Source organism: Thermobia domestica, chromosome 1 (assembly GCF_964235325.1).
Source record: "Thermobia domestica chromosome 1, izTheDome1.hap1.1, whole genome shotgun sequence".
Taxonomy (NCBI): domain Eukaryota; kingdom Metazoa; phylum Arthropoda; class Insecta; order Zygentoma; family Lepismatidae; genus Thermobia; species Thermobia domestica.
In genome coordinates this window covers 266699430-266725218 of record NC_137454.1, presented here as the reverse complement: position 1 = coordinate 266725218, position 25789 = coordinate 266699430, and the positions used below count along the sequence as shown (strand labels likewise).

General features: G+C 36.1%; 1 protein-coding gene across 24 annotated transcripts in view; it reads right to left on the bottom strand.

Annotated features, from left to right (window-relative positions):
- The window catches only part of CaMKII (Calcium/calmodulin-dependent protein kinase II), a 1422941-nt gene that overhangs the window by 921346 nt on the left and 475806 nt on the right, over positions 1-25789 (bottom strand). For 16 of the 24 annotated variants that reach the window (XM_081726364.1, XM_081726431.1, XM_081726433.1 and 13 more), the window contains one exon: positions 14601-14661. In XM_081726364.1, coding sequence (XP_081582490.1) covers positions 14601-14661 — 61 coding nt within the window. The remainder of the gene's footprint in view (positions 1-14600; positions 14662-25789) is intronic. The other 8 variants (XM_081726368.1, XM_081726340.1, XM_081726357.1 and 5 more) reach the window with 1 other exon arrangement.

Here is a 25789-nt window from a genome sequence, read left to right as displayed (position 1 = left end):
CCTTTTGGTAATACTGGTTGATACATTACTGTTTATTTACACCACCACAGTAAAAGTCCGAATTTTACACAAGTATATTTTTAATGAACAGGGCACTGTGTCCAGTTTACTTTTAAAAGACCCACTACAATGATGCAAAAAGAAAAACGATCAATATCCTTCCACTGATAATGTTCGGTTTATAGCCACTTCTGCGCGTACACACAAATTCTTTCAGATGATCATGCATGAAGCCTATCCGATGGGTGAGGGAGGACGCCACTAGGAATTTTGCCTACGGGCGCCAAAGGCCATTGTTACACCACTGGTCCACAACCACACCTTTCCACTGTCCAGCTAGTGTGTGCATATGTCTATTATAGTCTTTTCCGTTTATTACCATGCCTAAGCAACGGCTTACACACGGCTACACGCCCATATAAATTTGATTCCTGTAGTCGCCATTTCACAGTACTAACGAACACTTTGTTGGAACGCGTTCTGTTGACCTCTGCCAATATTTCCGGTGCTGTTAATCTCCTGTTACGCTTACTACGTAACCGTATTCGCATATCTTCAGGCTCTGTTGTCACTTGAGACGGCCCTGGACGATCACGATCTTAATGAGTCCCGAAAGTGACGTATCGCCTTATTGCATCATTCGCACTGAATGGCCTTCTTTATGAAGGGTAACCACGACTGCCCTTTTCTCAATAGACACAGGCTTTCTTCGCGGCATCATCTTGAAATTATGCACTTGCTTCTGATCACTACGACGATCTTAACTCACATAATTCTACTAGTAACTAACGCTGCTCTTGGCAGAAGCAAAGACATTCCACCGAGTGTATTCTATCTTACCGGAGCGATCGTAATTCCTGTCTACCTGTTTCACACAATTGCTTGTCCACGGGGCTCTGCTGTATGCATTTGAAACCACTTATCCTTCCTTGCGTTTTGCCACTTGACTTGCAAAACTGAGGCACACTTGTTCATTTGGCATATTATCCTGTATTTGGGTGCCCAAGTTATCACATGTATTATTTATTAATATTACTGCAAGCAACAAGGTTATGTCAAGTCAAAGTAGTTTATGACTTATTCATTACTTATAAAGTACGTGTCCGAACTTCCATGAGCGGTAGTATAAACAAATACAGAAAAGAAAATTGTATGGTTATTTGCAATAAAATGTTTTTACAAGACGCTTATCACGCTAATATCTCCCAAAATTTAATATTTTCTTTCATTTGTTAAGTTAATTATTTTAGTTTCTTATTAAGAATATGTTCTGGTATGATTTGCGCAATTGTACTTGTTTTAAAGTCACCTAAATAAGGTTAAACGAAGCATTATGGTTAAGTAAATATTGTTTAAATGTTACCGTTTCAGCATTATGAAATAATTTACTAATACCGGGTGTTCAGAAAGTACCTAATGCAGTGCCATGTTGTGGTGTGCTAAGTGATGACTGATAACATTGTCAATTAGCAATACAATATTTTCCATTGTTTAACATATTTGAACCACATTTGAACCATATTTGACAAGGTATTTGTATTTGTTCACAGGTCCGGTTTGATTGAAGACCAATGTGTGACATCATTGGGATATAGGTCATCATGCTGACGATTGAACAGAGTGTTTCTTGTGGAGCACTGTTCCGCAATGGAGACAAGTTTACCTCAGCAGTAGAAGCTGCATTTCCAGCAAAGTTCCCAGGAGTGAAGATGCCTAACCGCAATGCTGTACGGAACCTCATCTCCAAGTTTTGAAAGACCGGAAGCGTTCATAATGCTCCAAAATCAGGTAGGCCATACACAGCCACATCCGCAGAGAAGGTGGCGGAGGTGCAAGGCGTGATGCTACACAGTCCAAAGAAATCGGTTAGACGACTAGCTCAGCAGGCCCACGTGTCCGTGTGTTCCGCTCACAAGATTCTCCGGAAGTCACTGTCTATGTATCCGTACAAAATTTCGGTCGTGCATGAACTGAGAGACAATAATCGCTCAACGCGTGTGAACTTTTGCAACTGGTTCCAGTCCTTCCTGCAGGACAATGGTGAGGGTATTCTTGACAAAACGTTTTTCACGGATGAGGCAAGGTTTCACCTCTCCGGTTACGTAAATTGAATTTTTATTTAATTTGATAGTGTCTGAAGATGGATAAGTTAGATATCCGAAACTGTCACATTTATCATTTTATTATTTTATAATAAAGCTTTGCTTTGCTCAGCATTTGTATTTTAGTGTAAGTTATTGAATATAGCAAAGCTAGTATGAATCAGATATCGAACAGCCAGAATAGTCGTGTGTGGAGTACGGAGAATCCGCATGAATTTCATGTGTCCCCACTGCATGATCAAAAGGTTGGTGTTTGGTGCGCCGTTACTCTTAAACGCATCATTGGGCCCAGCTTCTTTCAGGACTGCACCTGCATTCTGGAGCCCTTCTTAGGTGAACTGAATGAGGACGAAATTGAGAATGCCTGGTTTCAACAGGATGGGGCGACCGCACATACCACCCACAAAGTGATGAGCTTTTTACAGGACATCTTCGGTGACCGCATCATCGCTCGAGGACTCTGGCCTCTGCGTTCACCCGAGTTGATTCCACCGGATTACTTTCTATGGGGTACGTTGAAAGGAAAGGCCTATGAAGGCAACCCCACACCATACAAGAACTCCAAGCTGCACTGACACGTCACATTCGGAACATCACTCCTGATGTTCTGCACAACGCTTTCAAGAACATGCAGAAACGTGTGCAACTGTGTCTTTAAGTGCAAGGGGATCACTTCCAGCATCTCATATAACTTCTATGACATTAAAGTTTAGCTTCGAGTTAATTTCAGTTGTTTAAAGTGGTTTACGGAAAATAAAATACGGCAAGTTACTTTCTGAATACTCTGTATATGAATTTATTGAAATTAGAGTTCTTTTTCTCAGTTCAAAGTTTTATTTATGTGAATAAAAATTCGCACGAAGACAAAATATAAATTTTGAAGTTTGATTTAAGCTCTAAACTATGAATTTTCAAGTTTGTTTTAAAGCCATTAGGATATGTAAAACAAATTTAAAATTTTGAGGCAGATTTTTTGAATTTTAGGAGTTCTCTGAAATAATGTGAGTTTGATATTTCTTTACACCCTAAACATGTTTGTGCAACGCACATCCTATGTACTTCTCAGCGATAAAGGACATATCCAAACATCATAATACATTATTTCATACAACTTCTCCGTTTTGCGGAACTTTGTTTTCTATTCTTAGTTTCTGTTGTATAGTTGGTTTCGGAAATAATTTATAATATGGCATAGACTTTTACTTCCCCAGATTTAACGATAATTTTTCGCATACTTTCAAAACTGTTGATAGTATGTTGCCACACCGAGCTGAGGAAGTAACTTTAACGACAGCATATAGTTCTTTTTCTTCCATTTTTTTTTCTTTCTTTTAGGCAAATAGTGCTCGTAAGCACTTATAAATTTTCTGAACTAATTGCAATATGGCCCTGTTATTAAGTTATCACTCCTTTCAGAGACTTTCAATTGCTGTATATACTTATTATGTCAACTAATAGAAAATTAATTTTAGAAAAACGAGAATTCAGGATTATTAATGAGGTAATAATATTTAAAAGGTAGCGATAATAATGAGGTAGAACACAAAATAAAAACTACGTAAGATCAAACAAAAAAAAAAAAAAAAAAAATACCGGCCGTCATTCATGAGCGTTAGGTATTCAGATTTATGTGTGAATATTTGTTATATAGAATCTTTGTTATTCTTTTCTTCATTTTTTTTCTATCTTTTGTAAACCAAACATTTAATTTATCTATGTTCATGAGGATAATTTCATAAAACTAAATATTTTTACACCAGGAAATAGCTCTGTATTAACAAATGATTCTTGCAATTAAGTTTAATGGTTTATGATCTTTCAGATTAATAAACAAGAAAGGAAGGGGAAATATAAGGCACTAGTACATTGCCTGTACACCTAGAAAGCTACTGCATTCCTTCACACAATCTAACGGTTATATGCAATCAGTCTAAACCGCACTACTATCACATACATTTTTAACTACTTGCAAATCTACTGTGTTACCATAAGTAGTGGCGTATCACAATTGTGATGCTGTACAAACCAGACAAAACAAACATCCAGTACTAATCCATATACTTTTTCTTTCTCACACAGCTCAAAATTAACCACCTATTAATATAACTATACTCAGTATTCACAGTAGAACGACAGGTCAAATGAAGATTGCAGACACACAGAAGTGCATATAATATATATGTATATAAATATAACCCAGGTAGTTTTCTTGTGGAGTCAGTGGTGATGGTCACCCACGTGATCAGAACAAACAGGGCACTTTTTGATATTTGTTAGAACAGGACCTACAACACTCGACCTAACAATTCAATGCATAAAATATGAATACAGTTCATTCACTAATAAATAACTTACATAATTATAGAACAATAATAACATGAATAGGATAACACTGAAGGAAGGACATTGTAAAATGTTACTTACAGTGTACATGCATGACTATGTAATTATGTAATAATAATAATGAATAAGCATTTTAGTTAAACCGATTAAAGCTTGTCATGTAACAAAAAAAAAAAAAAAAAAAAAAAAAAAAAAAAAAAAAAACCGCATGAAAGTGCATAACGATGAAATAATTGATGAAATGAAAGAAATAAAAGATATAATAATCTGCAGTTTAAATGAGTTCAAGGAATAAATATCAAGGTGTTTGTATAACTGATAACTGAAGCTACTGAATAATAATAATAATAATAATAATAATAATAATAATAATAATAATAATAATAATAGTAATAGTGAAAATTCAATCTTCATGTTTTAACAAATAAAAATGAAATCATTAGCGACAAAAAAAAGTTTACGCCTACAATATAGGAGGAAATTAAGCTAAGAACGTACCAGAAATGTAGTAAGTGCTAACAAGTGTTTCATATAATGTTGGAAAGAGGTCGGAGCGTTCGTGAGGAATTTCTCGGTCGTATGGCAGTTGTTGCCACAAACGCCAAAAATATCGATGAAAACTGTTCTGTGAAAAGAACGTCTTGAAGCAGAAAACAATATTATGATAGAAGTTCAGTTACAAGAAGGAAAAAACAATACAGAAACATAGAATTATTATTTTTTGACGTACATGTAGGAAATTACAGCTTGTTATCAAAATAAAACACCATGAGTTGAAAATATGTGAGATATAGGGTTTGGATCTATCAGGCGACGATCGCACCACCATGCTGGTGGTGGTGGCGTTACCTCCCCCTCCCCTACGTGAGAAACAGTAGGACGGCAGTTTCCAGTGACCTCAGCAGGCAGTGATAGTGTGAAATAATAGGCGGCCCCTCTGATTTTCAAAAAGAAAAAAAAAAAACTTTTGACGCTCGTTATGTGGTGCAAGCGTGACGAAAATGGCAAATATGTCGGATGTGTCACGAGGGACAGTGTCTAAGGTGGTAACATCCTAAAATTCACGGTAAAATTACATCGGCGAATAGGAACAGGAATAATGGAAAAGAGGCAAAGAGGAATATTGGTCGAAAGAAAACTCAAGAGACAGGTCCCGCCGAGCATTAAAATGGATTTTCACTTAAAACCGTAGTGCGACTGCGATACAAATAACGAAAGAACTCAAGCAGTATTTTCCATAGCCTGTGTCGACAATCACCGTCCGCCGCGAATTACATGATATGGATATACTGGTCCAATGCTGACGTTTACCAGTCGAGTCACCCCCTATGATTAGGTTATATTTTTAGAAGAGCATGTGCATCCCATGCACCAAAACTTGTGTCGAGGTAAAGACCGAATATTGTAGGGTGATAATCTGCTCATGGATATAGCTGCAGCTGCTATGGTGTGGTTTCAGGAACATCGGATGAAGCTAAACACTTCCTCTGTCCACTCAGTGTTCGATCCTGAACATAATTCAACCTCTGTCGTCCATTTTAGTAGACACGAATCCGGCGCACATTTCTGCCTCCTCCCTGTCTCACGGAACTGAGTGGTACACTGCACGCAAAATGGTGCAATATTCAATTTGCTACCATCCACGACCTCTATGGTTTATTCTACATCGCATCAAATATGCCCTGAGGGCGAAAGGTGGTCCAACGCCACATTAATCTGGTAAATTATATTTTTCTCAAGTCTTTCTATTATTTTGATACCATCTGCATAATAAACTAAGAAAGATCACAAATTGTATCTAAATATGAGAAGCACAATTTCCACAGCAGAGAATTCTAACTTCTATCATATGCTTCTGTGTGCCTTCCCGATACATTATAATACGGGAAACCAAAAATAATTACAAAATGTACCGCTGTTGTGTCCCAACCTATGGCAAATGTTTTATAATTAAAATTCACGTTCTTATATCTGAATTATTCGAGACGAATAATGCTTTTAGCTGAAAAGTCATAGCAAAACTTCAAATGAAGGAAAAGAGATTATTTTATCCCTATCATAAGCATTTTTTATAACAGGCCGATTATTACCATAAATTTAAAAGCTTCTGTGAGCTACTATTCTCAACTTTGTCTCGACACAGAAGTTTTCATTTTCATGCCGCCTGTCTTAAATTCTGTCATCAATCATCATCTTTTACTCACATTCTCCTAATGGAGTTACTGAACTAACCACTAGAGGTACAATTAGCGCTGCAAACGCGGTGCTCATTCACCGTACCGCTACATAGCAAAAATGCGCTTATACATTATGTGTTACCAATGACATTTGTTTGGAAGAAAAAGTTCCAATTTGGTTTGCAGCTTAATGCTGTACAGTAGTAGATTTTAAAAAAGAAATTATACACCGTTTTACGCTTAGTGGTCTACGCAAGTCTTTAGACATAAAAATAAATAAATAAATAAATAAAATAAAATAAAATAAAATAAAATCTTCAAAAGTAATTAAATGTGTAAAATCAAGATTACTGTCGTAGACCGCTTACTGGTTTCTCAATTGCAGAGGCCTAGTTCAATTGCCTCGAAAGCTAAGGTTCGTATTATTTTTATCATATAGGACGGGAGGTTTATAATTCTCTAAAAACTTACAAGCAATCGATAGCTTATCTACGGGAGATTAGTAATTGTAGCTAGATTAAGCTAAAAGATTGCATCAAGTGTAGGAAAGACCGTAAGTTTAATCTATGGTTGCAGAGAGGAATAATTAGTTTTAATACAGAGATCACTGTTTATTATTAATTAGAACATTTATTTAGTACATTATTTTTATGCTCGCACAATAACACAAAGCGCATGAAAGGATGATATGACGCATCGATGTGCAACAGTTCAAGTTTGCTGTCATTTTCTATTTAAATTCACAAATACAATTGATAGCGAATATGTGTGTCCATTAATCAAATCAATCATATAGCCTGCATAAAATAATACAATAAAACAAATGTGCGTCAAGCAGCGTCTGTTTGTGTGTATTTCCAATTGACTGATTGGACTAACTCTTTCAGCACGGAGGCTATATGAGAAAACCAATTGCCAAAAATAGAATCTGAGCCGCTACTCAGGTTTGTATTGGAGGTAATCATTTCACCACGAATCAAATACGTAACCAAACGCAGAGCTCCTTAATGGCTACATGGTAAGCGTATCCGTCTTCGGCGTGAGAGACCCACGCTAAATTCCCGATGGGAGCTGAGATCCCACGTTAAGCTGTAAATTCACGTCTTACAAAGTTTCGGTGCTGAAAGGAACGCTAAACTCAAATCCAAATTTAATCGTAGCAAAATGCCTAGGCAATCTGACCCAATGTCAAGTGCTATGAGCACTTTAATGCATTTTTTAATGAAATGCTTTAATTTTCGATTTTACCTAATAATAATAAAACTAATAATAGTAATAATCTCATATTCTCACGAGTTTGTATTGTTTCCAGAAAGACTTGTGCATACCATTGTATTATTATTATTATTATTATTATTATTATTATTATTATTATTATTATTATTATTAAGTATTCTGCCTTTCGGCAGGTCCTGGTGGGACTAATGAGAATTTTTTTTATTATTATTATTTTAGATTTTGACCTGGAAATGTTTCTTCCATTTTCTACTTTTGTCGATCTTCAGCTTCTTTTAACTACCAATATTTTCTCCTATCTTTTAAATCATCGATCAGCTGTGTTCTTCTTCTTCCTATTCCTCGCTTCCCTTCCATCTTTCCTTCTATGGCAGTGTGAAGAAGACAATTTCTTCGCAAAATGTGTCCAATCCAATTGGCCTTTCTACGAAGGATGGTGGCTAGAAGTGTCCTCTTTTCTTCTATCCGTTTTAAAACATCTTCGTTTGTTGCTCTCTCTGTCCATTTTATCTTCTTCATCTTTCTCCAACACCACATTTCGAAGCTCTCCAAATATTTCCTCTCTAACTTCCGTAATGTCCAAGTCTCTGAACCATACAGTCCAATACTCCATATACAACACTTGACCAACTTCTTCTTAAGTCCAATATTGAGCCTGCTAGTTAAGAGTGATCTTTTCTTGTTGAATGCTTCTTTAGCTATGGCAATTCTTGACCTGATCTCTTTGGTGCAGTAAGCGTATCTCGTCAAAATACTTCCCAGATACTTGAAATTATCGACCTCTTCAAGTTCTCTTTGTTCTACTCTGATCCGTAAGGGCGTGTTTCCTCGGGATATTCTCATGACTTTCGACTTCTCGATGTTAATTTCCATTCCATACAGTTTTCCAGTGTCAACTATTTTGTCAATCATCTCCTGTAGTCCTCCTTAGGTTTTAGCTATTATAACCGTATGATCTGCATACCTCATCTTGTTAATGATCTGCCCTCCAGTCTTGAAATCTCCAATTCCCACTAATGCTTCCTTCATTACACATTCATTGTAAATGTTGAATAATTGGGGCGCCAAACTACATCCTTGTCTGACTACTCTTTCAATCTCCACATTATTGGTTTCTCCTTCATTCAAGCGCAGCTTCACTCGTTGTCCTGTGTATAGGTTTTGAATGAGTCGTCGATCTCTCCAGTTGACTCCGATTTCTTTAAGTATTTTCAGAAGTTTCGTCCAATTGACTCGGTCGAAAGCTTTTCGCCAGTTGATGAAGCACAAGCACAACTCTTCCTTTACATCAAGCATTCTTTCTGATATAATTCTCATCAATCCAATAACATCTCTGGTGCCTTTTCCTTTCCGGAATCCAATTTGATCTTCTAACCTCTCATCTATCTTACTTTCCAGCCGCCTATTCACTATGCGTGCAATGATCTTTCCAGTATGGGAAATCAGGCTAATGTTCTGAGATCACTGCACTTCTTTGCTTGCTCTTTCTTGGGCAATGCAATCATTGTAACATCAAGAAAATCCTTTGGCCATTCTCCACTCAGGTAGATCTTGTTAATAAGTGAAGTCAGTACTTTCATTGCGTTGTCTCTTAATCCCTTGAGCAAATCTACTGGTATGTCGTCTCTCCTGTGGTCTTTCTCCTTCGCATGTCTTTGATTGCTTGTACTACTTCACTTTTCAATATACTGGGTCCTTTTTCATTATCATCCACCTCTTCCTCTTCTTCGATCGCAATATCTTTGAGGTGATTCTTCTGATCATACAGATCTTTTATGTATTCCTCCCAAATTCTACGGATTCTTTGATGGTCAGTGGTTGCATTACCTTCTTGATCTTCGATGCCGAACGTTCGTATACTTTTGTTAGCTTTCCCTCCTAATTCTTGTGCTTTCTGGTACATCAGATCATATCTGCCGCGCCGTTGAAGATCCATTATTTCTTCACATATCTGTTCCATGTACTTTTCTTTGGCTTTGTCTGTGTCTCTTCTCAATTCATTATTCACCCTTCTGTATTCCTTGATGTCCGTGTTTTTCGCCCTTCTGCGTTCTTCCATCTTCTTAAGCATTGCTTCAGTTATCTATGGTTTTCTTGGTGCTCTTTCCATCTTGCCAATGTTATTGTGGAGTGTGTCAAGTAGAATCTGTTTAACTTTTCCCCAACTATTCTCTATATTGTTAACCACATCGCCCATTGCACAGCATTTTTCTTCAATTTCTTCTTTCACATCATCGTCGATATTTCTTAGTCACTCCAGTTCCATTTTCGATTTCTCTTCCCATTTTTCTTGATCGGCTTTAACCAGGTTTGCACTTCCGCCACCAGGAGATTGTGATCCGAATCAATGTCCACTCCTGGCAGTGTCTTCACGTCTCGTACACTATTCCTGAAACGTTGCTTCACAAGAATGTAATCGATTTGGTAGCGTTTCGTATCTCCTGGACTTTTCCACGTGTACAGCTTGGCTTTTCTTTTCTTAAACCATGTGTTCATGGCCACCAGATCATGTTGCCTACAGAAATCGATAAGCATTTGACCTCGTTCGTTTCTTCTACTTAGTCCAAACGGTCCCACTACCTTATTCAGCTCATTCTCCTACTACGCTGTTGAAGTCTCCCATTTCTACGGCGTTGACCTTATCTCTTCTATTGTTTTTACTATTCAGGCCCAAAACTAATATTCCTGGAGCTCCATCAGTACAAATTCCTTAATTTTTTAAAAAAAAGAAAGAAAGAAAAAAAAAAAGAAAAACTGATAGCAGAAAAAAGGAGTGTTATTACTATTACCAAATTTCTTCTTTATGAAACTACAGTTCTTACTCAATAGTTATTTTGTGTTTGTACGATATTTAATTTAACCCTCTTTGTTACAACATTTATAATATTTGTAAGTTAAATAACCATAAGAAAAATCGTAATTTAGTATACATTCTTGGCGCATTGCAAATCAGTTATGAAATGTTTAAATATCACTTTATTTATTTATTTGTACTTTCAAACACACCAACAGCCCTTTCGATAATTAATATATATATATAATTGTTAACAAACTGCTTTAAAAACAAAGAGTTGCGGGTAATGTCGAAAGAGTGTATTGTACCATTTAGTATCTATTTTTGTCACTACTGTTCACAATTAATATACGTAAAGCCTACAATACTTGGTTCGTTCGTTAGTTAGCTAGTTAGAAGGTGATTAGTAATCCGCTGATAACGAGCTCTTTCTTTCTTGTTTCAACAGTGTCACTATTGTGTTTCTGAATAATAAACAACGCAAACTGTCCACATCTGCAATATTGGAACCATTCACAAACTATTGTCCGTTTCATTGATTTTTCAGACTGGTGTTCTGATCTAAGAAGTTTATTTTGCGGTGTTATGAATGTTGTATTGACTGTAATTTCTCGTTTGTGTCACTGTGTTTGTGTCTGTGAAGTAAAATGGTAACTTCCAGTTCAAGGAGAAGATTGAATAGGAAGATTACAACACGCATAATTTTATGTTCATTGAAAAAGATGGCATTCAACTACCATAGTGTTGTGTGTGCCATCCTGTCTTTAGCAACGATGCTCTCCGTCCTGTACGATTGGAACGATCTTTCAACAGCACATCCAGCCCTCAAAGACACATCTGAAGATTTTTTATTGTGAAAAGAAACTCACTGAGGCGTATGAAGTTGAATTCCTCAAGAACCTTTCACGAGCAAACTGAGAAGATGGTGGAAGCACCATAAAAGCTTTCTCTTCTAACAGCCAAAGATATAATACCTTGTTGATCAAACTCTTATCAAACCTTGCATTCTTAAGGCAATCAAAACTGCAATTGGGGAAGAAAGCTAGAAAAATAATGACAAAATATCGTTTCAGACAATACTATGAAACGTAGAATTAATAAAATGTCCTTGGATTTAGAAGATCACGTAGTTAAAAAGGTAAAAACAAATCTCCATTTTTTGTTCTGCAGTATGATGATTCCACGGACATATATCAGTGTTCTCATTTAATAATGTACTGTTGGTTCATAAATGAAAAGAGGTTATTGGAAAAAATATTGATTTCAAAAAGTTTAGACACATCATCCAAACGTTTCAATAATGTTTCTGCTATCAGTTTTTTTTTTTTTTTTTTTTTTTTTTTTTTTTTTTAAGGAATATGTACTGATGGAGCTCCAGGAATATTAGTTTTGGGCCTGGATTTATAAAACTGGTAAAGGACAGATATCTTATAATTATCGGCTCGCACTGCTTAATTCACAAGGAAAGCCTTAGCTAAAAACTTTAGCTTGCTTGAGCTATTAAACAACTTTAATAGCAAAATTAAAGTTGAATGCTGCCCACTCTGTTTATGTGGGCAGATTTTCTTACTCCACTTTTAGATAGATGTCCAATTAAAATTAGCGAATATATATATATATTTATTTATTTAAAAAAAAAAAACTACCTTATCTCACACTCTTTTAATAAACTAGTAATATTTTATATTAAATAACTGATATTATTAAATGTGTTCTAGTTACAATTCTCGTTTGAATCTTCGCTTGATAACACCGTTTACACATTGCAACAAGTGGCAGATGACTGCTTTTCGTCATACAACTGGAAAAGACATAACTGTTCATTTGGCAACGAGCTGGTAGCTGCAACCACATAGATTATGGCGCCAATTCTCCTCTTTACTTACTCTATGTTCTTCTGCCACCATACTTTCTACCAACGTACCCCTTCCAAAATTTAGAGGGGGTGATCGCAGGTACCCAAGTCATCGACACCAGCCCGGGAACCATGTCTTTTGAGACAGGGACCAAGTGTCCCCAATCTCGCTAGTTTGCTCTGCACCATTAGTCGGAGGCTAACAGCTCCCAGACTACTGCGTCGCAGTCCTATGTGTAGAGTCGTAGAGTCTCTATAACGCTGCAGCTCAAACAGATTCGTTTGGAGTGATGCTGTACCCGGGAAATATAGATTGCAGACGAGTAGCGGCGCTTCATTTTCAACGATGAATTTTGGTTTAGCACTACTTCCTAGCACTATCTGCGAGTTTGGCGATTTCGAGGGGAGAGGAAACATTTTTTCAATGTTTTGGAGAGACATATCAGTGTTACTTCTGGCGTCATAATGTGGAAAGCCACCGGATATTTCTTCAGGTCACTTTTGACAGTGATTTGAGGAACTCTTATGGTACAAAGATATCTCACAGACATCCTGAGTTTTCATATGTTACCTCTCTTGAGACAATATCTTGGTATCACATTTCAAAGAGAACAATGCTGGTCCATGAACGGCAGTGTCTCTAGGACTGCCTGCATGATATTGAGGTACTTCATTTGCCAACAAGTTCCCCCAATTTATTCTCGATAGAACACATGGAAGACTAACTTGGACTTCAACTCCATCTTAGCGCTAATATCCAGGATATCGAAGGTTAGTTACTACAGTTGTGAATCAACATGGCTCAGGTTAGTACACAACAGTTGTATGATACCCTTCTAAACCGAATCCGTACATGAATTCAACCCTGAGAGTGTGCAACATTCTATACGTGGTAATAAAACTTTTATTGAAACTTTGTAACTTTTATTGAAACTTCTTCAGTTGAAACTTTCAAAATTAAATGAAGACTTGAGTTTTACCTTCTGCCATTTTAGCTTGCAGGTTAGAAGACAGAGATGATTCACGAAAGTAAATGAGTGTGAATTAACTGGTAGAATAAAAACATGGGAGGACACGGGTGAACTCCAGGAAAACCTATGGTGTTGTCCACCATATCTCATAAGGCCTAGGATCGAATAAAGAACACCTCGCATGAGAGGTGAGCTACTTAAATTTGGGTTTCTTTATTTTCTACCCCTTCACTCATTCCATAATACATTCTTTTCTTTTGATCACAGCAAACTCTTTCTCAACTGCTAAAATTCCTCTAATTTGGCAATAATCCCGGTAAGTGTCGAAATATAGCATCTTTGTAACTCTATTCACTTTGAAGGTACTTCTTTCGATCTGTATTAGTCTCTTTTCATCTGAAAATCATAATAACATTTTTTTTAAAATGCATACTTTTATGTTCCTCCGGTAGTTAGTGTTACTTTGTGTGGAATTATTATTTTAGATTTCATACGTACGTAATGTCTACATACTGCCAATGAGAAAAGTTACCTCAGAAAAGAATGAAGATGATTTATTCGATCATTCGGCACAAGGAATGCTGTTATTCACGTTCGCATAGATATCAAACAGTTGATACAATAAAATAATTCCAGTAATTCACCTTCAGTTACTACGTTTTTGGATATTCAGCCCTGCTGGTATTTTTCTTATATAATGTATATCAGTGGCGTGCGCAGAATTTTATCAGAATTTTTATTTGAGATATTCAATTTCATATCTTTTCAAGACACGTATGATTTTTGTATAAACTATGTATATAGTTTAGTAGTAAATGTAGTAAATGTTTATTTTTTTGCAATATTCTGCTCAAGGCGGAGGGGTTAAATACCCAAGCTCCACCTTGCGTACGCCACTGATGTGTACAAATGCATTACGTGTATATGTCAAATATGTATGTATGTATGTATATAGGCATGTGTGTGTGTAACGTGAGAAAGGAAGGAGGTCTACAGGATGATGGCTATAGGTTTGATGACTTGCACATAGAAGTGCCCGACGTTCTACATCAACTTTGAGTCCTCATATAGCTGACTCCACTTGTTACGTACCTGGTTAACCGAGGGAATGGAGGTACTTACCATGGCCATCATACTTACTGGAAAAATTGCGTGTCGCTAACATTGTAGTTAAAATCGCACCCTAAAGAAAGAAAGAAAAAAAAATAGAATAAAACATCCTAATAATGGAAATCATCTTCTATTATTATTATTATTATTATTATTATTATTATTATTATTACGAATTATCTGTTTCTATGCGATTTCGTCTCTACTACGTATTTACTCTGCCTATTGATAGTGAATGGAAGAAGCAAAAGGTCATAAACTTAACTACGCTTCAATCTCGGTACTGACGTGATATAACTGTCGAAAAACTTACCAGAAATAGAACCTAGGATTTCTGAATAAAGACCTAAGAAAACTATTGTTATGGTTATTTCTCTTGAAGGAGTAACAGAAATATATGCCATTACAATTAACGATTTGATTATTGAATATTGAAAACAAAATCAATAGGAATTTTGCTTAAACAAAAGTAAGTCTTAAGTGATAAGATAAATTACTCTGATTAGTTTGTAGCAAAGAAATTAAAATTACCTCTTATTTTTTAAAAATAACTTCAACTCATTGCTATAGGTCATAATACATGCAACTAAAACTACAAGTAATTAAAAGAATGAAAGAGAAAGAAAAATGACCGATAATCTTGATTAATTAGTCTTTACTATGAATGACCGAAGTATCAATATTCATCAGTTATAATAGTAGTTGTAAGATAGTGTCAGGAATATAACACCAAAGAATTGCAATTACAAGGGCTAAACGACACACAACAAAAAATTACATTTTTTCACTACACATATAGGGTCTCTGTTACACAAAATCTTTATTTCAGTTATGTTTACGTATTAAAAGTACAAAAATTACGCATAGACGCAATGGAATTGTTAACTCTAATAATAAAATGTCTTCATATAGTTAATAAAAATAACTGTTAATGAAAAATATCATGCAAGTATTTGTAAATTTTATCTTATAACACATTCAGTGGCAGCTCTATAATATAACCACAGTGTCATGTGCCCTTCCAATTACCAATACAAAGAAAAATATTAAAATTAACAATTATAGATATTCATTCTTGTATACGAATGCAGAACGAACGAAGACAAATTTTAGGTACATTAATATGAAGCTTGTAACATTGATTGTTGTCCATGAGAAACCTTGTAATTGCATGAGCTTGCAATACTTTATGTGATCCTCTGTCTACGTGTTCTGGCTTGTGTCTTTCTAGCGTTCGACTTCAGCGTAAGAGAACATTGGGTTTCACATAAAATGTAAGGTACGTATCTGCAAATTACGCTCTCATTAGTAACAAATTTTTCTATTGCGTATACCCTTGTGACGGGAAAGGTACAATCAGAGCGGAGTCTATAAGCTAATGATGAGCAGACATTTTATTTTACGTATCACTCTGCACATTTATGTCACTGGAATGGATGGACATTTTATTCTAAATCATGCATTAAGATATTGTTCTAGGGTCGGGTAGGGAGCAGTAACATTTGCTCCTTGGTTTGAAGCAAGAGAACCCGGCTGTGGATTTTGAAGAAGTATTTGCGCTTTGCGACTTCAATATACACATTAATGCGAACGGAAAAGTAAAATATTTTCTTAATGCACTCTACAATTTCGGAATTTCCTTATTTGATATATGATATTCACGTTTTGTAAGCATTTTGGGAACAAATGAGTAAATTTGATTTTTTTTTAAAATTTTCCTCTGAAGTGTTTCTGTGACTACAAACCTGATAGGCCACAGAGAAATATGTAAGTGTTACACTTGTAATTTCAATAAATAGTTATATAATATTAATAGGTAGTGAAAAACAGAATTTCGAAAATTAAGATTTCACATTTTACAAAGAAATACATAAATATTAAGTTATATTATTAACCTGAAGGTCAAAATTATCGTGAATTTGAGGCAACTGTCAAGGCACGTAAGCCGGAACACTCATGAAGGTTTTAATAAAGCTGATCTTCGCTCGACTTTCGGAATTACTTTGGAGCATCTTCGTGGATGTATGGTTAGAAAACACGTCCTTGGTACTGAATACCAGGGTTCGATTACCGGTAGAAGCAAGTGTAATATAGATTCTACGTTTAATCTAGGTGTAAATCTTAGTGCTATAAGTGAATGATCGAACGTATTACTCATGTGCTTTAAAATCAATCGAAATAGAATGCAAACTTTAATTTCTATGCATCGTGAAAATATTATCGCGTTCCTACTTTATAAGTTAATAAACTCTGTTAAAAACATTAAAAAGGATAACGTGAAAAGTACATTTATGAATGAATGCGCTTGCGTTTCTGATACGAATTAAGAATATTTAAATATTTTTGCTCAGATGTTTATGCAAATTGTAATTCAGAGATTTGCTTATTAACGTTATGCGAAACGAACATTTATACACGAATAGGATATGGATAGCCCAGAAGATGTTAACAGATTAACTCCATTATCGAACACGACCGAGATAACCGCTCTAGCTATTTGTTGCAAAAATAATAATTTAAATAATCACTTTCGTTCAAAAGTTATCGTGTAGATAATGAATCTACGTACATACTAACACTACAATCTTACAAGGTTCACTAGCACGATTCTAACAAATAGAGAATGAGGAAAGATAAACCGAACAGGACTTGGGAGATGAGAAACAAAAAAGGATGGTGAAGACTACGTAGCAACACACAATACTATTTTGTATTACATGTAGCGAGCTACAAACGAAACATTTTGAGCTTCAAGCAAAGAGGGGAGGGGCGAGAGAGGGAAATACGACCAGGACCTGTGATGGAAAAACAGTCGACGTTAAGCCAATCTCCAGTGTAGACATGGAGATGACACTGACGAAGGAAGTCAGTATATTCATCGTAAAGGTACATTAATCACAGAGTAGATTGCTGAAAGGGATACAAGAAATATTTCATGCCAAGTTCAATAGATATCCACCTGCCAAGTCATTTATATAAGATCTCAAAAGAAGTTTGACCGAACAGGATCCGTGCTTGATAAAACTGCATTGGAAAAGAAACCTGTGTTCGGAAAGGACCGAGGCACAAAACGAAGATATTCGCCAGCGATTGTTGCAGAGATCCAATCACGAAATGTCTGTCGTAGCACATTTTGGGAGTTTTGCAAAGAACATACCGGCATATTCACAAGATCACGGCTTTACAGATTATCCTAGACGTGTCCATGGGTTAAAGCCTACAGACTATCCTAAATGTGTACAGTACTGCGCATGGCTACTGCAGGAAATTGAAACTGCTTTATCGAACTGAACCTCTAGTTCATATCGGACAAGGCATGGTTCCACCTCAGTGACTACGTCAGCATGCTGTTCGCTGTCAAATTGGTCTGTCGAAAATTCACGACAAATATTCAAGTTACTGCAGAGTGATGTAAAGATTGAAGGAGTATGCTGGGGACGAAAATCATAGTTCACTCATTTGCTTTCGAGACAAGTGAACTCAGCGCTTACACTACCGAATCTTCGAGCCTTCGTGGATTTACTGTCGCCGAACGAATGACGTTTTGCGTATTTCCTGTAGGCCAGAGAATCAGTACATACAGCATACGCTTCCTCGGAATTAGTGCATATTGTTTTCACACCTAACAGAATTATTTTGAAATATTTACGGCCTCCGAAGTCTCCTTATCTATCTATCCAGTTGTGATTTTTATTTGAGGCAACCTGAAGGAAATGCGTGCCACAACACTCCACGAATCATTGCACCAGTACATACGCAACGTCATTGCCAGTATCCAATGGGACGAGTAACAGCAAACTGCACACAATGTGATCCATGGGCCAACCTGTACCCAGAAAATGGCTGTCAACATTTCAAGTAGTAAGTGAAGAGACGAAGAAACGTATGTACGTGTAAATACGCCTTTGTCCTTGCTATACTTGTATAATCGCTTTGCAGTTCATATATTCATTACTTGGTTTGGGTTTGGTTTATGGCCTACCATATTTTTGTTTGTATATTATATTATTATATATTATAATAATATAATACAATATTATATATTATATTTTATATTATTTATATTATATACGTTTGTATATTATAAATATACAAAACTGAAGCTAGTTAACTTTTCATCATAACTTAGTTTTATTATTATTATTATTATTATTATTATTATTATTATTATTATTATTATTATTATTATTATTATTATTATTATTATTTGTTTATTTGCTTCGAATTACACTGTTAATAAATATGTATACATTAATTCATTTTGTAATGCCCCCGTTCCCTAGGGCGGCATATATAACAGTCAAGGAGTTCAATCTCTATGAAGGGCAAACCACTGGTAATGGTATAGGGTTTTAATTAGAATTTTACACGGTCCAGGTAAAATTCGTGTCACTGGACGCAGTGAAACCATAGGCGGCGATTAGGGGGGACAAAGGGGGGCAATTGCCCCCCCTCCACTTTTTTGAAATTGCCCATTAATGTATATAGTTTCATTTGGAAATATAAAGTTTTGTGTGTATTATTGGTCCATAGCATAAAAATGGTGCCATAAAATATTTGTCGTTCCATGAGTATGTATTGGTTATCTTCCCGTGGAATTAAGAAAGCTACAGGAATTGCGTTTGAACTGCCACTAAAAATGGCCCCAAAATTAATCTATTGAAGCGCCACAATTCGAGCGTACTTTTTCTTCTTGAAAGGGCTCGATATGTTAGCCACTCTGGAACTAATTGAGATAACATTTCGCAAGAAAAGAAGTCCTTTACAAGTCATTCTTTAATTGCACAAAAATCAACAGTTCCTAAAAAGTATTTTCTTCTTTCTAATAATAAGGAATACTTTGATTTGATTTTTTTTTCAGTTTAACATCCTGTTCAGCAGCGAAGTTATATGAGAAGTGGACTTAATGATCAACGTGGAGTCCGAACCACGTGAGCTCCCCCCGGGAATCGAGCCCGGGTCTCATATGTCAAAGGCGTGTACGCTAACCCCTTAGCCGCGAAGGAGCTCAGTAGGAATATTAATTTTGCAGTGTAAAATAAGAGTTTAGAGGTGTACATATACAGTTTTGTATATACAATTAAATTTAGTAAATTCAGCATAATTCTGATTTTAGGATTATTTTGTATAACTGAAATGTGGAGTGACTCTAAGTATATATATTCCCAGAAAGTGAAAACTGTACTTAATGGCAGCGAACATGTTTCGGGAAGCTGCAAAAGTATTTCTCTAAATGTCGTAGCATATGCTTGTAGTATTCACTGTCATCCTAAGAGTAATAACACATATAATAGCATGCGTGGAATTAAAAATATAAGTTGTTCATTAATTTCCAGTTTCAATATAACTTTTGCAAAACAAGCCTCATTATTCATTACTATAATTACTTGATTAATATTATCCTTTCTATTTATTTGTTTTGCAAATTGGTTATTAAATAGGTCCCTAATCTTATCACACAATTTTCCAGACAGATCTTCTGCTGCATTTCGAGAGAGATACTTGCCACTGGATAAGATTTTGGAAACGATTGATGATATTTTTATTACACATTATGATTATTTTTGCTGCACTAATATTACATTGATAAAATTAAACTGATTATATAAAAAGTATAGAGCCAATTGAAGGCGACAGGAAGCTACCTATATCTTGTTTCTTCCGATATAGGTTTCTTCTTTTGTTCTTTTGAACTCCTTCCTGAATTGTTCATCTCCCGGCAATTGCACAGGACACAACGGGGGAGAGGAAGAGTGAGGTATTGTGTTTATTATCGTTTTTTTTAAGAGTTCATAAAATAAATAAATAATTAGAAAATTTGAAAGAGAAAAGATCGTCTCTGTGTGCGCCATTGTGACAATATTGGCAATCCATAAGAGACCAGTGCGAATTTTTCCCTTAAATAAATCTCGTATGGAAAAGTTTCAAGAATTCTCTTTTCGCAAGCATATATATATATGTAAATGTGTGTGTGAGTGCTGGCTGCAATCAAATCGCCCCGAATTCCTCATATGCCGAAATAGGAAAAAAAAATCTTCGCAGTGTATTCCAATGAACAGTTTCATTGTTAATTTTAGCTATCGCATCAGTCGGTTGCGTTGCGAGTAAAACCGGGATTTTCTTTTTGGAGTAGAAGCACAAAGAAGCTAGCAGAAAAAGCAAGTCAGTCTGATGGAGGGACTCAAAAGAACGCGAGTGCGAAAACGCACCTAAAGCAAACTTACCATATAAATGGGAGTTTGGTGGGTCAGACGCTTTACTCAATACTTATCAGTGAATAACCGTCTGGACAGCGTGAATTTGTAAAATTTGTGAATTTTCTTTGATTGTGAATTTGTAAAAGAAACTTTGTCGTTTAATGTTATCAAGAGAAAATTCTGAATGCATTAATGTGGTTAAAATCAGGGACATCAACGCGGAAACATTTGGTATGCTTGAAAAGGTGAAGTTGGCGCAGTCCCGGATCTCGTCTCACAAGAATGGTCCATGTTCCCTTACAACCCTGTACGGTCTACCAATGTGAGTGATAGTGGAACACAAGTTTAACGTACTAAAGAGGCCTCATCGTGAGTATAATACAAATGTGTACGTATAGCCACCAATTGCATACAAATAATAATAATAGTTATATTATATTATATTATATATATATATATATATCGAGTCTTAAATAGAAGGTACCGTTAATATTTTCCATAAAGTGTGAGAACTGTAATTTGTATCTAGTTGCATTTTTTGTTTACGTTTGCATGTGATTTTTTATTTAAAGTTTCAATATATTTGTCATACTATTACGTCATTGAGTTTCACTCAATTCCCCAGACAATTTCTTAGTACGTAATCTGGATTGCTGGATTGACTTAAATAAAATACTCGCTTAAATATTAATTCACGGTGTTTACATCTAATTCATTGTGCCCCAGCTAACGGTGGGGAAAATGTAAACATGGTACGAGAGTAGTTCGTTGTGGCAAGCTGGGAGTGTCCGTCCTACAGTAATACAAGAGAGAGAGAAGAAATAAAAAAAGGGGGGATAGGTATTTTTACAGTGTTCAGAGATTGAGTATTATTCCGTTCACTGACGTTAATAGAAAAAGCCACAACAAACGATCTCATGTTATTAAGAAAGAAAAATTACATTTACTCACTTTTCACTGTTTTCGGAACACTGATAATTTGCAGTATGATTAATTACAATTTTTCACATGTTTAGCTTAATTTTGGAATATCAATTTCACAGGAAAATTCACTTTTAGTCACTGTTTATCTTGGAAGAATCAAAAAATTCCCGATGCGTTTTAGCCACTTTGCTCTGACGAGAGTAGAAAAGAAATGTTCTTATAAATGATCTAATTATATCATTGGTTAGTTCTGATTACATGCGATCACACGAGGGTTGTTTAATTTTATTATTTTTTTTTTTATATATGTATTGATATTTTATGGCACTGCCTAAGTGTCATAATATTAATGGACAATTGGATATGTAACAATTATTTTTACATCGATTGGAAAAGTCAAGTTAAAGAAATTGGTTTAGCAGTGTTGCCAATACAAATTGTTCATCAATTGATTTTCACTCCTTGAACAGCTTGCATTGTTTGTGTTGAATAAAGTATTTAAAATTAATTTCAAACAATTTTGTATGTAATATATATATATATATATATATATATATATATATATATATATATATATATATATATATATATATATATTGCACATATAATTAAGCAAGGGCAAATTCGTAATTTGTAACTCCCGTCGGAAGTCAAATTATACCTTCAAAGCATAAAACAATACAAGCCTCAAAGCTGATTTCGCTGTCACTTTATTATAATGATTAATTTCAGTTTAATCCTTTTCAACGTCGATGCTATACGAGATGGAACCGACTGATTAAGATGGATCCGAGTCAAATTCGGACTTTCATACAAACAAGAACCTTATCGGAATCAAACCAGAACGACGCTCATAGAAAGCACTCACGTTAGGAAGCACAATAATCGAAGTGCCGCTTCGCGCTAATGTGAGTAATTCTTGTAAGCTTAGTTTCGACTTTGATTCCGAAGAGATTCTTGTTTCGGATGAAAACTGGAGCTGCGACTCGGATCAACCTTAAGCAGTCGGTTCCACTTATGTAGTCCTAGATTCTGAAAAGGGGCATTAAAACGAAATTAATGAATCACTCAAGAAAGTAATAAAACTATCACAAAACCCAAGTACAAGGAAGAAATACATATTTAATTTCTTGATAAATACTTCATCATCAAGGGGAAGAAGAATCAAATAAATATTAAGTACAAAGTCAGTAACCGGGAAGAGTCCGATTTGGTGCTCAGAGTCAGATGTTAGTGTTTTCAACTTGAAACTGAAGAGAGTTTAGTGGAGAAATGTAAAATTCATGGGAAGAGTTCGTCAGTAGGAGTACACACGGTAAAATGTAAAAATATTTTTATTAGACAACTAAGTTATAAGAAACATAATATAAGCATTTTCATTAAATACTAAATCGGATAGAAAGCAGACAAGAAAGAAAGAAAAAAAAGGATAGTGTAATACCTGCGAGGGTTCCAGTTAGGAACCATAACGAGATTTATATTTATGTAAAAAGTGGAAAGTGTTTAGTAGGGAAGATAATTAAGGTGACAAGTTCGTAGGTAAGAGACAATGAGTGAGAGAGAGAGAGAGAGAGAGAGAGAGAGAGAGAGAAAACAACTAATGAAAATATAGCTTATACAAAGCTGTTTCTGAAGATCGTTTTCACACACAAAAGTAAGAAGAAACATCCAGTAAACATGTTCTAATCGCCTTGTTTCAGGGATATAGGCTTCGAAAATTTGGGACAGTTTTCTAACTTGAGTGTTACGATACACTTGGGTGTCGCAAGGTAACATCAAGGATGTCACAAGAATTCTTTGTTATTTTAAGTGTGAAAAGAATAAAGAACTTATGACAATATGATATTAATTTCCTTCTTTCCGTTCAGCGCATTAATTGTATAATTCAGATGTTGATTTCTAAAATTGTGGGCAGGCAACATTTAATGATTGCACTAGATGCGTGTGTTCGTAATGCGGTATGCATCAATTAACTATCGGTTAATGCTTTAACTCAGAGAGCCGCGAGAATGCAAGATTTTCAACTGCTTTCCCTCAGTTTGTTTCTTTGTTTCAGTGTATAATTACATATTTAGAAGTTGTATATTTTACAAGAAACCCCAGAAATGAACAAATTTGTTGTCAGAAAGTGATGTATAGTAGTTTATAAAGCAGGAGATAGAGTCACGTTGTTTCTGTGAAACTTCAGAACAATCGAACAGTGCGTCTGAAACCTCTTATTGTTCTGCGTCATCATGTAGTAAAAAGAACATGAAAATGAAGATGAAAAGTAAGAAATTTTTGAAGATGGGTTTCCAGGGTGTGGTGATGAAAGAGGGTTTGATATATGGAGAAAAAAATATAAATGCGAGCATGGTTATCACGTAAAAGAATGTGGCATGATTCAACAAAGCCTTCATTTATAAAGGTAACCAAGAAAGTCTGAACGTATCTGGAAGATAAAAAAAAAAGTCCCCATCAGCATCGATGACCTTCTGACAAAGTTCTGGAAGGCCAGGATTCCATCGCGGTAGAATTTCGTGGGCCCTGAAGCGAAGAATGTATCAAGTACATTTTGCATCTCTACTAGGGATTTGAACTGGCGTCCTCTAGGATGATTGTCCAAGGAATGGAATAGGTGATAATCGGATGGTGCAATGTCCAGGGAGCATGGGACATGCAATAGTATTTTCCATCCAAAGCGCAGAATGGTGTCTCGGGTCATCCTAGTCATGTGGGGCTTAGTATTGTCCTGTAACAGGAGGACTCCTTTGCGATTCAGAAGTGCTTGCTCCAGTTTTCAGTGTCTCTTTAACACAACTCTACTGCTGACAGTACATAGTTGCATTGATGCTCTGATCAGCTGGCAGGAGCGGAACTAGGGGGGGGGGACTTTCTTATTTTATATATATAAATAAAACTCATCCCAAAGTTTGGAGCCCTTAAAAATAGCAGTATGACAACCTATCGCCCCCCCCCCCCCCCAGAAGTTGGACCTGGATCCGCCCCTGCCAGCTGGTAGCAGTTCTCGATGCACGATGCCATGAGCAGTCCAACAAACACGCAAGAGGACCTTCTTCTTGTGCAGTGCTGGTTTTGGTTGGTTTGAAACCGATTCATGGGATGCTAACCAATGATGACGGCGCCGCGGAGCTTCGTACCGGACCTACTTGTCATCACATGTCAACACCTTGTCCAGAAATGGTTCCTTCCTCAGACGAGACAGCAAAGACACAGGTGTCTGCTCGCGTTGCCTCTGGCCCGGAGTCAAATCATGGGGGACCCATCAACCCAACTGGTAGTGCTTCCCAAGTTGATGGAGGTGCTGCCGAATGGTTTCTCCACTCACACTGAATTGATATCCCAGTTCCTCACATATCCGGCCAGTATTCGCCTCAATTGCTACCTGAAGATATTCATTTTGTACATGTGTTGGTCTTCTGGCACGTGGTGCGTCTTCAAGTGTTTCGTCACCGTTCTTAAACTTGTTAAAACCACCGCTGCACTGTCCGCGTTGTCACGACACCGTCACCAAAGGCTTGGTATATCTTCCGCTCCGCTGCAGCGCCGTTTGACCCAGTTTGAACTCGTAGAGCACACACGCCCTTATGACGCTCTGTGGAGGTCTCATGTTCACGCTGTCCTTTCGCAAGTTCACAGTGTAACTGAACAGTCACAACCAGGTGGTATGTTGGATATACCCACACCAACAACTGACCTTCGGCTTATCTCCATTCGCATTCAACTCACGGTGTGAGGGCCAATGCAACACAGACATCCACAAAAAGCGACAGAACTTTCTTGGTTACCTTTATACAAGGAAAAAAATATATTTCCAAACAAAAATTATAAGACAAAAGAAAACGTATTGAGTTTTATTCCTCATTTCAATAGCTGTCATTACTAGGGAAGCCACTCCACGAGGATGGATATGTTCATAAATTTGAAGAACATTTAAATAGTATGAAAATAATAATGGACAAATTGAAACAGTTGCCTGCACATATAGCTTATTTTTTTTTCTAAAAAACTGTTTAGGCATTCCAAAAACTGTTTAGACATATTTTCTAGGCACCACTCCAACGTGGACCAGACCATATG